General features: G+C 36.8%; 2 protein-coding genes across 2 annotated transcripts in view; one reads left to right on the top strand and one right to left on the bottom strand.

Moving 5' to 3' along the window:
* Window positions 1–18,345, top strand: part of LOC148951486 (bumetanide-sensitive sodium-(potassium)-chloride cotransporter-like) — a 115,174-nt gene that overhangs the window by 60,484 nt on the left and 36,345 nt on the right. The window contains exons 13-14 of the mRNA XM_089090905.1: window positions 1,233–1,444; window positions 3,085–3,326. Of these exons, the coding sequence (XP_088947031.1) occupies window positions 1,233–1,444; window positions 3,085–3,326 (454 nt within the window). The remainder of the gene's footprint in view (window positions 1–1,232; window positions 1,445–3,084; window positions 3,327–18,345) is intronic.
* The window catches only part of LOC148951485 (uncharacterized), a 190,391-nt gene continuing 174,356 nt past the window's right edge, over window positions 2,311–18,345 (bottom strand). Inside the window, exon 3 of the mRNA XM_089090909.1 lies at window positions 2,311–2,656. Within this exon, the coding sequence (XP_088947035.1) occupies window positions 2,337–2,656 (320 nt within the window). The 3' untranslated portion in view covers window positions 2,311–2,336. The remainder of the gene's footprint in view (window positions 2,657–18,345) is intronic.

Raw genomic sequence — 18,345 nt, 5'->3', positions numbered from 1 at the left:
AAAAGGTTGCCACCTAGGTATCGAAACACCCAATTTTACTTTGATTTCAATAACAATAACCTGTTTCATTTGGTGACATATTCTGTGAATAATAAGTCTGATTTAATAGCAGAAAGAAACAATACATTTATTTTGCTTGAAAATAAAGCCTCTCAATTATTATTATGAAGCCGCCTTTGACAGCGCTATAACACAGACCTCAAAGGCGCCCAGTACAAGAATTTTATGGAGAAGTTTACATTGCAAGTTTAAATAATTTATCTAATTTATACTCGAAACAATTTTTTTTTGCCTTTTTATGATTCCTTTTTTGAACGCGGCAAATACATGTACTGAATAAAAACTCTAACAAACGCATTTTGCTTACCGAGAAAGACAATGAAGCATCAAAACTATCAGGAATTATTCAATGACAATACTATTCAAACACTATAAAGGGAAAAACAATAAAAACTAGAAAGCAATAATTTGAATACATTGACAATGCAAGAGTTCACCAAAATTACTCCTGAGATAAAATAACCTTCTTTGCCCTTGACTTGAAAGTAGAATGACTTGAAGCATCCTTCACATAATTTTATCGAAACACGTGGGCTATAATTACGAATAACTAAGGTACTTGAGTGGTACTCCAGTATTCATGAGCTATGTTATCCCCATTTCTAGCATTATGATTGTTATTGTCACGTGAAAGAAATCAGATGCTACTTGTAGGTAAAAAAAAACAACAAAAAACAGAACATCCCTTAAACAGTTTTTTTTAATGCTTGAAAGTTGGAATTTTGGATTTTTTCTGAATCTTAGTGGTTTTAAAGACTTTACGGTAAAATTTATGGAATGTCTTATAAAGATGTCACAGAATTGCTTGCCCAAATTTAGCATCCTTATGTAAAGCGTAAAGAAAATATAACAAATAAATTATTTAAGAATGCTTTTAGAAAATATATTTTTGTCCTTTGGATTACCAAGGACACTGTTTAATTTTTCAGTGATAATATAACAAAAAATCTATGTTTTGAGTTTATTTAGTGTCAAGCTAAAAAATTTGCTTTGAATCTTATTATATATGATTACTAATGGATCACAGATTGATTAAATTATTAGATCACAATATGTGGAAATCTTCTCTGATCTCTTAGAAGAAGGTAAGAATAAATCAAAAGGAACGTGGGAAAAGGACATTAAAAAAATCATTTCTTAATACTTTTAATAATAATAATTTTTCGATTTAGAGGTTAACTGGGGCTCAAGTACCCAGGCTCAGACTTACAAGTCTACTGTGGATTCAGTTTATCAGCTTTTAAACTTAGAAGAGCATGTGAAGAATTATCGTCCCCAAATCTTGGTTTTAACTGGTCATCCTGCATCAAGAACCCCCTTGGTAGATTTTGCAAATCTAATCTGCAAAAAACAGGGCTTTATGCTGTGTGGACATGTTAGCAAGGTTCGTATTTCAATTATGAAATATTTGGTTAATATAGTTCAAAATCGAGCACTCCATGCTCTATCAGCTTTTGTAAAGTACCAAATATTTAACATATTTGTGACTTTACAAAAAACAATTCTGTGTTTTTTCTTGTGATTTGCTGTATTATTTAGGCCATTTAAAACACTTTGAAGAGCCTTTTAAAAATTTAAATTTATTTGTAACTAGTATGCTCTATAAATTGTTTCAACCCATTTGTTAGCATCAAAAGGCTTTGAGATCTTTGATTTTCCTAAAATACTTTATGTCCTATTTTATCGTAAGTCAATAACTTGATGCATGAAATCTTTGAATTTTGTTCTGCCTTGAATAACAAAAAATAAAAAATAATCATCATTTAATAAGAATTGGGTTTCTTTAATAGTCACAAAAATCGAAAGTAATTGCTTCACGTGTCGTTTATTTAACGATTCGTCATATCATTTACATCAATTGGCAATAGGTCACACATTATATCTGTTTATACTTCTTTTCTATATCTTTTTATACTAGGTAAACAAAACACCAAAATCAATGTAAGGCAAATAATTATAAACATTTGTCACACAAAATCTGTATAACATCTAAAGAAAACTGTATAATTATATAAAAACATAAGAAAAACATGCAAAGACATATATAAGACCCACTAAAGAGGTAAAAACAATCGTGAACTCGTTAGACTACAAGATGAAAATGGTTGTTGTTTGTTCAGCAAGAATTAGACCTCAAGGACGTTACCAAATTGGTATCAATTAATTAAAGTGACCAGAGAAATAATAGCCTTATCTTTAATGATGGGGCAATGTAATAAAGTACCCTAGATTGTCGGAGACAAACATTAAACTACCAAATTGCCTGATCTTGTCGGTCATTGTTCATAATGACGAATCATATGTAGTTTATAATAGTTATAAAAATATAATATATAGTTATAATAGTTATAATCATAGTAGTTATAATAACTACTCTGAATGATTAATTTGACCGTAGAACTTTTAAATAAGAAGCTGGAGAATATGGTGTATACAGCTAATTGAAAGCACACAATACCGGGTTTTTGTATGCTCGTTTTGAAAGTCCAGAGCCAAGCAATGGAGACTCCAACATGGATCTGGTGCACCAGGAGTCGTGGAGTTAAGTGGGCTTCCTCTTCTTCCAAGCTTGTCCCCGTTTCTTCCAAGCGACATCCTTAAATATACTCACGTGAAAATGCTAGTTACCACCGATTTAAAGTAAATTCTGCAGTAAATTAGAAATAAAACGAACTTTAGGAGTAAAATTTTGAACTTCGTCTATTTCATTAAACAGGAAACACTCACCACCACAAAAGGAGGGCCATAACATAAAGCTGGTTGAGAGCACATACAACCAGGTCTCCTTATATTCATGTGGATAGTTGAGAGCTAGACAACGGATTTGCTAGGTTAATATAATCAAGAAGACTTGTGTTTCTTTCAAAATGTTCCCTTCATCCTCAGCCTCAAATTTTGGTTTTCTTAGATTCATTCGTGTGAATATACCAATCACTACCATGTTCAAGTGATTTACATAAGAAATTAGGATATAAGAACTTCCCTTGAAATATAGTTTTTAACTTTTTATTTTTCATTGAACAGGAATCATTCACCCACCGTCAAAGAGAGGCCATAGCCCGCAGTGCGTACAGCTGGCTGAAAGCACACAAGATCAAGTCTTTCTATACTCTTTTGGACAGTTCAGAGCTAAGCAATGGAGTTGGTGTACTGATTCAATCAAGTGGACTGGGCAAAATGAAGCCAAATATTGTGATGATGGGCTTTATGGCAGACTGGGCTACTCGAGATCCGAATGAACTGAGTGAATATTTTGAAGGAATACAGTAAGTCATTTAATCGCTTAATTTTTTATTTGTCTTTGTTTTATTTTCTTTTTATAATATTATGAAGATCTGAAGTCTAATTAATATTACAGATTAACCTGCTTAGTCACAATATTGAACTAATCACATTTCACCAACATAGAAGTTTAACAAATATAGAGAATGGTGGATATGATCACAAGTTTTAAATACAAGATGTGGTGCAATAGGCAGCCAAGGACAAATAATTTTCTTCTGGAAAGAGAATATTAGGCCAAATACAACTTACACCATCTTGTTTCCTACGATTTTTCCAGGGAGTAATTGAATTTTTGCTGTTCCAAAGTTTTGAAAGGATCGATCTCCTTGCTGGGACTGGGACAAAATATAAATTCTTTGGTCACTGACGCTTCCACATATGGAATTCCTTAAAATTATCATAGACCTGAAGTCCCAAGAAATTTTTACAAGATTTTAACGATGGCAGAAAATATACAGACAAGTAGAAAGGCCTCATGAGCTCCCGGGCGAACCATGTGGTTTAGGGTTTTGTCAGTGAGAATGAAAAAACAGAACTTTTCTTACTTGAAAAAAACATGATTTTTCTCACTTTTTTGGATGTTTTTTTGGACTGTTATGTTTGTTGGTCAATTTTTTTTTTGTTTTTATTTTATGTAAAAATAATTTTTTGTCTTTTTTTTGTTTTTTTTGCTTTATAATTAAAAAAACAGCGACGAGTACAGCAATTTATGGATGTTTTATGGTTTTTGTCAGTGAGAATGGAAAAACAGGATTTTTCTCACTTTGATGGATGTTTCTAGGTCGATTTATTTGTTGTTGTTTGTACAGGTGTAATGACAATGGGGTGATTAACATAATCGAGGGGAATTATTGATTCACGACAGGGGAATTAAGAAACAAACATGGCTTCTTTGTTGTTTGGCTAACCTAACCTGAGAAATTGATTTACATAATCGGCGGGGAATTATTGATTCACGAAAGGAGAATTAAGAAAAAAACATGGCTTCTTTGATCTGTAGGCTAACCTAACCTGAGAAATTGATTTAAATAATCGGCGGGGAATGTATTGATTCACGAAAGGGGAATTAAGAAACATTATGGCTTCTTTAATCTTTAGGCCTGAGGGATTTATTCGTTGTTGTTGTTTTGGTCAAGTGCATGCTAGGGATAAATGTCAAGGTGTACAGGAATAGGAAACCGGAAGGACGTGCAGCCTTCTCAGCCAATCAGCTACTCGGATACATCTCCTTTCTCAGCCAAACAAAACCTCGCTTATATGTGATTTTCCACGTTACATAACAATTCACTCTTGAGACTTCGTATATAACGGACTTGCACTGTGATTAAACTATAAGAAGGTAAAGTAACCTGACAATGGATGGAACACTTGAAATTTTTGATGAGCTTGAGGCATTGGAAGCCACAATTAGCAATGTGAGTACATTTTAATTTTTTATTTTCAAAATAAAATTATTTTCCTTGATCCCCCTCCAGTATATCTAAGTCCCCTCCCACGTAGAAGAAAACACTACCAAGTTCTCTTTATAATCACTATAAAGTATAAAAAATTTTCTTTTTAACACATAAAACTAACCCCATCCCCCCAGTTATATAACGATAATTCTTCTATTATAAATAATTCTCTTTTTCGATAAGTTTTGGCTTTTCTGTATTGTAATCTTTTCTCTAACTGACATCCGTCACTCTGTTGTTATTAAGCTGCTCTGGTTTTGACATAAGGCTCTCTAGCGCGAGGTTAAAATTAGCTGTCACTCTTTTGAAAGCACGTCCTGTAAAAGGTTTCTCAAATCAAAATGGTTTATTTTTCTATCAAATTAAAACAGTTTCAAGTGAAATGAGATTGCTGTTTATAAAGCTTATAGATTTGTAACGTTTATTTTTGGAGGAGTGACATGAGATTATTTCCAAACATAATTAATAACAACATATTTAGCACATTGGTGAAAGGGGGGGGGTACATGCCTCAAGTCTATCGCCTATATTGTAAAATGAAAAATTGTTTTTTCCATGAAAAGTAAGGGGACGGGGATGTCTATGAATAAGCTTTTTTAATTTATTAAAATAGCATTTGATTTCTGATTTTAATACATTTTTACTTTTTGCTTTACTGAGGACGCTGGCGTAGGGGGGGCTGTCTTAGTGATGAATGCTTTTCTAGGCAAAATTATGGTTATGGGGATGGGGTACCAATTTTCCTTCTATAAAAAAGAGAGAAATTATTTCGATACTAACTTTTTTCTCTTCTTTAAGGCAAATTGTGAAGAATGCCCGTCGCCTCCCAGTAAGAGAGCAAGGGGTAATAATGCGGCCCCTGCGAAGGCGACAGTCATAGAATATGGCCGCTGTCCGATGCCCTCTAGCTCTACACTGCCTGCCAAAGCTTCATCTGCACAGGTAACAATACATCCAGGCCGAAAACCCAAAAAAGAGTGGATGGCTGATTTCAATGCCACAGTTGTGGAAAATTGTGAGATAGCTTACCCGTCACCCTCTTATCCTACATTGTCAAGGGTCCCAGGAACTAAACAAAATCATGAGGCTGCCCTCGAACACATGTTACCTGGACCATCTGACACCCAAACCCAGACGGAATTTGCAAATGTAAGCATTTTTATCTCTAGTTATAGAAATATCTACCTATTTCTTCCAATGTTTTTTTAGTCCTTTTCTTTTCACCATTTTCGAACACAGTAAAAGTGTATCTCAGAGATATTGAAGGATTTTTTCTCCCCAAAGGAAATATAATGTTCTCCCTTTTGAATCATGTCAAGTGCATGCATTCACCCTGCTAAATTAGATTAGTGAAGCCAAAAAATGCACTATATCCCGCTCATAATAAGTAGCAAAATCCTTTGCGTTATAAACTGCTTTATTAACGAATGGTTCACATTGCCTGTACAAATATTATAAAAACAGCTTTCTATCGGAATGAGTTGTGTATCATGACAGGAGATGGATATCCATTTCAAATCATGTTTTTTTTTTTCCAAAGTAGATATGGGTTACTAATATGAAACTTTATTTGGAGAGATTGTTTCAACAAAATCAAAACCTACTATGTCATGTGTTTTAGATTGTAAATATCTTATACTAACCGCTGGGGAGCGTTATGGGCCGGGGAAGTACCGCGGGAAGCTCTGCGGGCCCGGGAAGCGCTGCGGGTAGCGCTGCGGGCCGGGGACGTGCCGCGGGAAGCGCTGGGCCGGCTCGGAGGGGGGAGCATTAAATATTGGAAAGGGGGTGGAGTTGTTTGAACAAAATCAAATTGTCAATTCTGTGTAATGTGTTTTAGATTGTAAATATCTTATATTAAGTTAGAAATTGGAACTTTCCGAATATCGATAGAGTAGTGAATTAACCAAATGCTATTATGTGCATACTTCTACTACTACTAAGCGCGTTTTAAATAATAAATAAATAATAATCCAAATTTAAAAAATAGTAGGGGTGATTTGAACACTTTGAAAATAAGCTATTTTTCATTTATAGGTTGGACCGTTGGTCTCATATTCTTTGTCTTCCCCTTCATCAGTTGGAGAAGGAGAGGAGCTTTCCAACAACAATTCACTATGGAGTGGTATCGTTAATGAGCAAATTCCAGATAATATTGATGATTTCTTAAATGATTTTCTTTTTAATGTAGATAATAGCACAGTTAAGCAGGGAGACTTGAGTCAAAATACACTACAGCTTTTGGACGATTTTACAAACGAATTAACGGGGAACCCTCTTCCTCCTCTAGCCTCCGATACCCTAACGAATCCACTTCAAACAACTGAAGTGGAGCATTTGCATAGCCCAAATATTGTTGAACAATGTGGAGGGAGTGTTGATGATATACAAGAGGGGGAGGGGTAATGCCCAATTGACAACATTTCCAGACTTTCAATTATCTAATACAATTTTAAATGCAAGTGGTGTCTACGGTGCGACTTGTGGGAACCCTTTTAATTCGGTAATGGGGGGAAAATTTGTTTTTGACCCTATAGAAATTGTGCACGTGTACTTAGATAAAATTTATACACTGCTGGAGAACCGAATTCAGTTGTGCGGGAGGGATTCAATCGAGATTTCAATTATTTTAAAGGCGTTCTATTTAAATGAGGGGAAAAGTGAAATTTATTATCATTATGTACATTCCGAGATGCGCGTGATTTATCCGAATTTAGAAAATTTTGAGGGTGTTTTTTTCGGAGTGGGTAGGTCAAATTATTGCGCATCTCGAGAAATTTAACGAAAATGGAAGCCGCTCTGTAGTTTTATTTATTGAAAATTTAAGCGTTAATATTTGCAAATTTAAGAAAGATTTTATTTTAAGAGGGGGTGGTGGGTCTGAAAGGTCAGTAGTTTTAAATTATAATCCAGATGTAGTAGGTTGTCGTGGTGTCCAGCGGATCTGTTTTGAAACACATCAAAAATGTTTCAAGTATGCTTTCCTCATGTCAGCTTTCCGACCATTGAAAGATGAAGCCTCAAAGATGAATTTAGATCACTGGGCTGTACATGGGAAGGACGGGTCCAATTTCCCAATTGTAGATTTCTGTTGTTTAGAGGTGAAATATACAGTAACGCTTCGGTCTATTGATATTTTTGAAAAGGTTAATACCCATTTAATTATTGTTGTTACTGTTGTTTCGTTTAAAACTTAATTTGAATGTGGGGTTTGTTTAAAAAAGAAGGGAGCGGTTTTCCCTGTAAGAGGCCCGACAATTAATTTAGTCAGACACTGTTTTTGGTTGTTGTATACACCACCATCTAGTGACTTTGCCAATTCAATTGGCCATTTTAACCCGATCACAGACATCAGTAGAGTTCTGGGGAGGGTAAGACTAGGGGAACACGTTTCTGCTGTCCAACATGCCTCTCTCGATTTTCACAAATCTTGATTTCGCAAAATCACTCGATTTCGCAAAATCACATGAGGCATTGTAGACGGCATGGCTACCAGACAGTGGAAACGGTTTCAGGGGATAGGGCCATTTTACGTTTTAAAAATTTCCAGAACACCCTCCTCCAGTGAAACCAAATAATTTTAGATTATGAAGCTAAGCTAGTAGAGGTGAACGATCCCCGATTCCCAAACCGAGGCAAAGAACATCAGGCGATTGTAGTATCTTATGCTCATGCTCAAAGAGGCAGTTCTAACACCATGCGGTTGTTAGAAATAGTAGAAACATTGGATGAGGGGGAGTGCATGATCAAGGCACTGTCTAAACTAATTAGCACAGCTAATAGCGCTATTTCTCGTTTGAGAAACGCTAATTACCCAATGTTGTTGTCTGCAGAGGATCGCATAGCGATTATAAATCAAAAAATCTGTGGGGTTTGTCAGAGGACGTGTGTCGAGGGTGATATGGGTACTAAAGGGAAAAGAGGGGGTGGGAGGGGAAAAGTCAGGGATCATAATAACTTTTGGCAGGACAGCTCGTCTGGGGGTAGTAATTTTATAGGGGTTGTGCATCAATCGTGTAATTTAAATGTTAGCCAGCAGTTTTTTATTCCTGTTTTTATCCACAACTCAAATTATGACTTAAAATTTATTTTACCGGCACTGGCAAGTATGCACAGGGAGAGAGGGGGAGTAGACAGTCCATGGGTAAACAGTTCATTTACCTATAACGTTATTCCCAAATCGGCCGAGAAGTTGTTGCTTCTCGAGCTGAAATGGCAGGCAGTGGATAATGGACATACGTGCTGGAATAAAATCAGATTTCTAGATTCCTTTAGCTTTTTTCTCAAGCCATTAAGTCAATTGATTCAAGTGCAGAAAACCGACAATTTTGATAGCTTTCCTTTGCTTAAACAGCACTTTCCAGACAGTGAAATGTATGAGCTTTTGACCTGCAAAGGTGTATACGCATACGACTATTACTGTTCTGGCGCTCGCTTTAGTGAAGTGGAACTACCTCCATTTGAAGCTTTTTACAATTCACTGACCAACAGTGAATGCAGAGCCGAGGATTTTGAGTTGACCAAGAAGGTGTAGTTTCAGGGAGCTTGTTCAAATAGGTGGGATTATTCTGGACTTTACTTTGCCAGTTACGATTTAGCTCTGCGGGATAGATTTAGCGGTTAGAAATATCGAGTCTTGTCAAAGTTTGTACTAGATATAGGCTATTTTTTTTCTACAACACAGTTGATGATGGAGTTAAATTTGAAAAATAGATTGTAGGACCTAGGCCTTATAATCGACATGGATCAACACCTTTTTGTAAAGTGTTCATAGTGGGTTGGGTTGGTTTTTCATGGGGATCGTGTCTTATCAACCAATCTGTGCGGACAAAGCAACACCGGTGCAAATTCAAAAGCAGTGTTCTTGGACATGAAATCATTGTACCCTTCTGCAATTTCACGCTACTCTTTGCCGTGTGGGAACTTTAACGGGCTGGGAAATATTTGTGATTTCCCCGACTCAACCGATGTCGAGGAAAATGCGGCAATAGGATGGCTAATTGAAATTGTTGGTGAAACGCTGGTGGCGTTTCATTATTCCGAGAAAGATTTTGTTTTTACATAGATCACTCTGTCCGTGAGCAGAGACTCACTGACTCCCTACAATCGACCATATGTTGAGGATATGGGGATGCATTAGACCCCCTCTAAGCAAAACTGATTGCTGATTTGGACCCTAAGGAGAATATCGTTGTTCACCATGTGCTTTTACACTGGATGGTGAACAATGGTTTCAAAATCACCAAAATACATAGGGTCCTGCAGTTCAATCAATAACCTTATTTGAAGACGTTTATCGACACTTTTGTTGATAAACGCTCTAGGGCAAACTCTAAAGTAGAGAAAGAAATGTACAAACTCATCCTAAATGCAGTGTTTGGCAAAATGTCTGAAAGCGTACGTTACAGATCTCGCTGCGATGTCGTGACTGACCTTCTAGTGTGTGGAGGAATTATTGCTAATCCTGATATTACATCGTTAACGACCATTGAGGCTGGCATGGTTCTTCTACACAAGTGAAAACGAAATGTGGTACTGAACAAGAATATAGCGGGCGGCTTTTCAGTGCTGAAAATGTCCAAAAAGCTCATGTTGTCGTTCTTTTAAAATGTGTGCAAGGTGCAATGGCCACGGGCGGGGGAGGTTCAAGTTTAATATGGGGATACAGATTCTCTGCTGTTAAAGGTAAATGGGACCGAGGATTTATTGGGTGATCTAGAAATGGGGGAACACATCAGCTCGCGGATGAATTTCACCAACTGGAATCTATCCCTCTACGCCGAGTTTTGAAACGTCAAGCCCCCAACCAACTATTAATGTTAAAATCAGAGACGGGGAGTGATTTTATATCCAGGGGGGTGTTCCCGGGCCCCAAAGTATATTGCGATAAAACAGATAATGGGGATCAAAAGCAGGTGTCTAAAGGAGTGCCTACATATTTTGTAAAGAGCAATTTCAAAATGAGCGTGTGCAGAGACTGTGTAGAAAGTAGCCTAGTGCCGAGAGCACAAGTGCTTGCAATTCGCTCTATACAGTATAGAAATTATACTGCGAGAGTGGAAAAAAATGCAATGTCGTGTATATCCGACAAAGTCAATGTGCTCGAGAATGGTGTGAGTGTCCTACCTCATGGCCACTACCGTATTTCAGACCGAGTTGAATGCATAGAATATCGCAATCAACTTGGTCTGGATAAATTAACCTAACCACCTAACCAACAAACCAACTAACCATCCAACCCGTTCATAAATTAAATGCTCTAACCCTAGCCTAACCTAACCCAATCTAACCACCACCTTAACCCAACCTAACCTGCAGCAGCAGTGACGACAACTATTGTGTACAGTTTTTTCCACCGCGGCTCCCGGGGGGTGGGGTGCCCTTCCCGTGGCCGGCCCCGGGGGTTGGGGGGTCCCATCCGCGGCCGGCCTTCGGTCCCGCGGCCCTGGGGGGTGGGATGACCCCACCTTTAAATTCACTGTAATGTTCAACTGTGCTAGTTCATGTTCCAAGTGTTTTTATTCAAGTGTTGTCTTTTCAAGTGTTGTTTTGTTGTACAAAAAAAGTGTTGTTGTTGTTGTTGTATAGAAAAGTGTGCTACTGTCTGTACTAATGTACATAAAGTGTTCATGTTGATGGACAAAAAGTTTTTTTAAGACAATAAGTGTTGTTCTTGCTGTTGATGGACAAAAAGTGTTATTATTTATGTTGTACATAAAGTGTCATTTTTATCATTGTTCAGGTTCATGTTCATGTTGAACAAATAGAGTTTTTATGTTGCCGAAATAAATGCTGCCATGGAATTTTGTCAACTGTTCTTGTTGAACAAAAAATGTCATTTTTATCATCGTTGTTCATGTTGAACAAATAGAGTTTTCATGTTGTCGAAATAAATGCTGCCATGAAATATTGTTTTTTTTGTTGTTGTTCTTGTTAACGTACTAGATAGATCTATGGGAAAATTACTACTACAGCTACTACTTATTCATTGGACACGTATGATTTACAGTTAGTTGTAGTCCAACTGTTGTCAACAGCAGCAGCAACAGGTATCAATTTAAAACACCCTTCAGATCGTTTCTGTGTGGTCCCTCAATGTCGGGGAAAACAACACTCTTAGCTAAAATAATTTGAAAGCGCGATAAAAAGTTTTTGGAAAAGCCGAAAAAAATCTACTATTGCTATAGTATTTGGCAGGAGTCCTACGATCAAATAAAAGCTATTACCACAACCATACCAATACAATTCATACAGGGACTTCATGTTTTCAATAGTATTGAATCGAACTCATGGCTGATTATTGATGATTTGGCTGAATCCATTGAACAGTTCTCACTGGAAATGCTATAGCTGTTCAGTGTTTACTCTCACCATGTGAAGATTTCATTTGACCAGGCTTTTGATAATCTGTTTCATTAAGATAAATATATTCATATTCTTTCTTGGAATTTCACCGTCAATACTACTTATCGTGACTTCCGAGACTCACTCTCGTTCATAGCTCTCAATAAAAAAATGTACACTAGCGCTCTATCGGTTCTGTGGTCACTGTGAGCAAATTTGGACAACAAGTCGGCCGGGTTCATACCGTTGGGTCATAAATATATCAAGCATCAGGACCTACTCGCGTTCACTGTCATTTTTAACTATGAAACTAGAGAAAATCTTCCGATGAAAAGTAACCCAGGGTATTAGTTTGTGTTATGACACTGAAGAAACTACATGAATAACGGCATTTATTTTTTGTTTTAAGCACTTCAAAACCCTTGCTTAGGAAGGCCATACTCAAACATGGTGTTGACGATGATTTCATTAATCTAATATCTGAACTTTGTTTAAATTTAACTGAGGGCAATGTTCAACTGCCACAAGGTGTTAGACAACAGACAAAGCAACACCGTTCCACTGTACGCGCCTGGGATTGTAAAAAAACGGTAAAAATTTTTAAAAGAAAACGGCTCCTTCAAGCAGGCGGTAGCTTTTTCACACTTTTACTGCCAATAATTGCAGGACTTGTAAACAGTTTTCTCTAGAGAGAGAATGGCAAAACCATATAAATTGACACCATATGAGCTTTTCCTCCCACCTATTAAACATTTTGAAGACAATTTAAGCTAATTCGTTAATGATGAGAATATTTCCGATGACAAAAAACTGCTTTTACTTCAAGATGCATTGCGACGTGTGGGCAAGCGTAAACCTTATCGTGAGAGATCCACAGCCGCCACTGTTACCGATCCCTCCAAACAAGACACATCTCCTCGCGATTCTTCAGCAGCAGTGCATTCAATGGAGAAGGATTTGAATTCAAAAGTAACGAAAATTGGAAATCTAGTGCCACTCACCTATTGAGAATAGAGTAAAAGAGTATTCTCTTATCTCATGCTGGAAACTGGTGATGATCATCAGATTCAATTCGAGAGTGCAGGGAAACAAAATATAATTCAGGGGAAAAGTTCTAATCTAGTTGATTTAATGTGTGATATGGTGACGAATCGTGCAGGACTTTTATCATCTGACAATAATTTATACACTTTTCTAAGTGTATCAAACTTCCCCAAAAGTCTTATTGGCAATAAGCAAATTCTAAAGAAACTAAGAGAATACAGTCCTCCAACAACACCAACACCATTTAAAAAAGAAGAAGAAGATTCAATATTTGAAAATACTATCAGCAGCAATGATTTTACAACACCTGTGGCTGCTAGTCAAAAGCGACGACGAATTGATTCATCCTCCAGTGTGCAAAAGGTGAGTAAAAATTAGACTACATGCTTGCAATCAAATGGATGTACTTATGAAATGTGTCCACACAAATAATGGTGAGGTGGGAAGTCATAGATCTACAGAAACATTTTCTCAGTTTGTCTCTGATACCACAATGAAAAAAGCAAGAGAGTATCTAGAAAATGAACTGATTTACACACTGCAATGTAATTATATGCTTTGCAATTAGTAATACCGACCAGCTAAGCCTGTTCCACTTCTGCATATAATGCAAACAGATCTTTTAACTTTAGACACAGTTCAACGGCGTCACAATGCACCCTACAAATATATTCTGGTGGCAATCAGTGTCCTTTGTCGCTCTGCCCATTTCATTCACTACGATCAAAGAGAGGTGTTGAAGTTGCTAGGGCCATTGAAAGTATTCTTGAACAGGATTTGTATAGGAGAAATCAATCGGATCGTGGCAGTGAATTTGTTAATCCCCATGTGCAAAAGCTTCTATTGAAATATAATACAGCACTCTATCATAGTCACAGCCCGATAAAGTCTGCATTGGCTGAACGAATAATAAGAACGATTCGTCTATTAATTTCAAGATATTGTAGCCTGAAAAACACAACGGCTTTTATTCATGATTTAGATAAAATCATGCGGATATACAACCATCCACCTCATCAATCTCTGCCCAACTCAAGCCCTTGGGAAGTTCACTGCAGTGAAAATACATTTGATGCTGTTCTAAAGTAATACTCCAATGGTGAAAAAGAAAAAAAAATGTGAAGAAGAAATTCAATGATGGTGATACTGTTCGAATTAATAGAACCACCAATATTTTTGAAAAGGGAAATTATTTATAGAGCATCGAACTTTTTAAAGTGTCCAAAATCCTGAACACCGAGCCCCTGACCTATCGACTACGAGACACTCAAGATGATGAGATTCTCGGTGGTTTTTATGAATATGAACTACAAAAAGTTAGAAACACTAGTGAAATTTATCAAACTGAAAAGATATTAGAGTCGTACTCGTAGGGGCAAGAGACAGTTGCTTGTTCGCTGGCTAGGATACAACCCAGATTTTGATTCTTGGGTCAGTGCTGAAGATATTGACAATGCCCAATGATTTCTATGTGACTTTCATGTTCAATGTTTCTGATCCTCTCTAAAATGACTTGAATAGAACAAGTGATTTTTGGACGAATTTCTCCCCTACCATCAAATTCGAAGACAATGGAAAGTATTAATTAGATCTAGTCGACTACATTCTTATTAATACCTACGACGACCTGAATAAGGATCGTGAATGTGATCCCCAAATATAGTCCTATAATTGACTACCACCACAATCCGATGAACAAGAACAAATTCAAAAAAATAAATGGATGAGTTGTCAATATATTGCATTGCCCTACGACGAGATAACCTGTATGAATGATTTATGTCGTTCAATTAATAAAAGAATTTCCGGTCGTAAAAAAGGAGCTTTTCATTTCAACTATTAAAGGAGGAGGGTAAGATCTACATTAGTTCACCTATTGCCAGTGAAAAGGTTATTCTCAATGATAACCTAAAGGATGTTCTTGGCTTTAAGCTCAATATAATCAATGGTAAAAGTGCAGGAAACACTAATTTCATTTTTACCGACTATCCTCCTGCCTTCTCCACAGCCAATTGTATATTTCTCTACGCCTCATTTGTGGAAACATCTCGGGTTGGTAATTCAAATGTTTCCCTCCTACGAGTTCTTGAAGGAACAACAAATCAAGGAAATAGTCATAAGAAAAATATGAAGCATTTTCAATATGTTCCTGTAAGAACTTCCTGTTTGTAACTATATCTGTTAACGGTGAGAGGTAAAATAGGTAATCCCATAGAAATTTCAAAAGGTTTGACAGTGATTACTTGCCTTTTTGTACCATTATTCAACAACAAGATTTCTAATAGAAAAGGGGTATTCACTTGTCCTGATATTGACTGCTATGTTAATACTCTTGGCCCAAGACAACAGGGCAATGGAATGGACTATTACAAAGGTCGCTCGTCAATGTCTGGCTATGGTCTTGGCAGTTGGTTTGCTAAGCTGTTTCGCTCTTCACTACCTCTGGCTAGAAAATACCTTGTACCGGCTGAAACAGATTTTGGATCCTCTCCACTATACGATTGGGGCTCTGAAAAGAATTTTAAAAAACGTGCTACAGAAAATATTTGGTCCAGTTTACGAACCCTTGGTGAAGGATTAAAACAAAATGGGAAAGACTTAAAAAAATCGAGTAAGAATCCATCACTCATCAGTCTTCACTGAGGTTAAACACGAAAGACATCACCTTTCTTGTCAACAACAAGACGGAAAAAGTTTACATATACTGCAAACAGAAGAAGAAGCCCTAGGAGGAAAATTTTTTGATCGAAACTAAATTTCTTTTCCTAATATGTTCTACCTACCACATAAGGATTCTCAACCTTCAATCACAGCCTCATTGAATCTATTCAATGCAGTAAATGTTGATGTGAGTGACAAGCATGAATACTATGAACAATTTTATCCTCAACAACCCCTCTCCGCTAATATCCACTTTCAAATTTATTCCAATGAAGACTTCTGTATGAACATGTCTTCAACATTTATTGATTTACAAATGAAAGTTCGGAAATCCGATAATACAATGCCGAATCGGGCCGATGGAATATCCTATGAAAATTGTATATTACATACTTTATTTTGTCAAATTAGTGTCTATATCAATGGCATACTGGTGAGCACAAGCACCAATCTCTCAAATTATACAAGCTATATGCAATTCATGTTGATGACACCCAAGTCATACAAGGAATTGAGAGGCACCTCCAATGGATATGAATATATTACTAATACTGATAGTATAGATGAACTTAAAAATGCTACAGCTAGTGAATTACATCTAGTTGGAAATATATGTCATGAAATATTTAATATACCCAAATGGTTGCCGCCAAATGTTAAATTGTATATAAAACTGACGCTTGCACCATCCAATTTCAGATTGAGAGAAGAATTTGCTGCCAATCCTGATGCGAGTCTCTCCCTCACCTCGGCAATACTTCATGTACGCAAACAACAGGTTATGATTTCTGTTGCTTTGGCCATGGAAAAACTGAGAGCAAATGAGAATAATATTAAACTACTTGTCCCTCATACAATCACCAATCAACGTTATATTGCCATGGGCCCATGCACCTTCACCGATTAATCCTTTATCAATGGCGAAATTCCGTCAAATCTCCCTATGGCATTTGTAATAAACGCCAGTGCAATAGGATCGTGGACTGAATGCCCACATAAATTTAAGATGTTTGGACTTTCATCTCTTGTGTGCAACGTAAACGGCATCCCACTCTACAATCTATCTTTTGATAAATCCTATAGAACATTGTACGAGTTGACCATGCAAACCCTAGATCATGACTCTCAACTATTTGAAAATGGTATAACCGAAGATATGTTTGCTAAAACACATGGTATCATTGTTTTAGATTTGTCGGGTACGGAGGATATGAGTATAGTACGGACGGTGAGCGTGCGTTTAGAATGCACGTGTAGCGACCCATAGGCTGAGAGTATTGCCCTAATCTCACTAAATCAATATGAAACCTATTGGGAAATCACTCCCGAAGGCAGTGTTCTACTAGACTTGGCACAATGAACACCAGTCAAATAGTTAGTGCATTTAATATGGACCCCTTGATGCCCCAGCACCACTCATATTGTCTACCCTCGGATTTTCTTGGAAAAATTCATCGTATCAACAATAGCTTAATTATTGTTGATAGCAGTCCATCAACTGTGCAGGCAGGTCATTAGCTGTGCATCTTTCAAACAATAAAGACGATTGAATTTTTTGATCCTCTTAGACTGCCCTATACATTTTACACACCACACATCAGCAACTACACTGAGAGCAGTGGGAAATCTATTATTAAAAATCGGAAAAGGGTTCAGGATCTAACGACTCAAAGCTCTGGCTTCCATGCACTACTATATTTTGTGTTCCGATGCCGCGGCTATACTTACAAGCAATTTCTCCAGATTTATAGTGACAATCCCCGTCTGAACGACTTTCTAGTGGAAAATATCCTCTCAGACCTATACAGTATTGATTTCAGTGCCCTAAGAGTAAAGTGCTTAAAAAATGTTTGTGAATTTGTTTATTAATAAAATGCATATATATATACAACAATGTCTTTAAATCTTCACTTTAGATTTCTTCTTCTTCGATGTATAGGCAATTGTCGTGAACCACTAATGCCTGTAAATCATTTGGATTAACTGTATTTTGATCTTGATTGACTGCAAACTCAGGATCACATTTCCTACAGTACAATGTAACTTCACTCTTGTGACATCTCTTTGTATAGTCAATGATACTATTTGCATTCATATTATGAAATTCACGAGTTTCAATCTGTCTATTTGAAGCAATATCACATAAAATGTTTTCAAATGGTGAATCCCCTTCGGTAACTGCCCAATAAAAATCACTTGGTTTATAGTCATAGTAGGCAGTGTCGTCACAACGATGACGTAGAAACCAAATTGTCCTGTTACCCAAACAGTTGAATCGTAGATCAGATTCCTCTTCCCGGAATAATTTAAATCCACGACGATACCAATCTCGTAGAAATAAACTAAAATCACATTTGGGATTCTTTCCAGTCATAGCAGGGTAAGTATTCTCCCATTGATCACATTTGTCATTGTTACAATTCGAGCACAGGTGCCCTCTAGGGCGAGAGTCATACATCTCCTCAAGACATGAATTATATCCTTTAATTTGTATTGC

The sequence above is a fragment of the Artemia sp. Qi Xiang Cuo genome, chromosome 6 (genome assembly GCF_049724085.1).
Source record: "Artemia sp. Qi Xiang Cuo chromosome 6, ASM4972408v1, whole genome shotgun sequence".
NCBI classification, from domain to species: domain Eukaryota; kingdom Metazoa; phylum Arthropoda; class Branchiopoda; order Anostraca; family Artemiidae; genus Artemia; species Artemia sp. Qi Xiang Cuo.
Note: the sequence above shows the minus strand (reverse complement) of the source record. Positions and strands in the feature narration are given on the sequence as shown.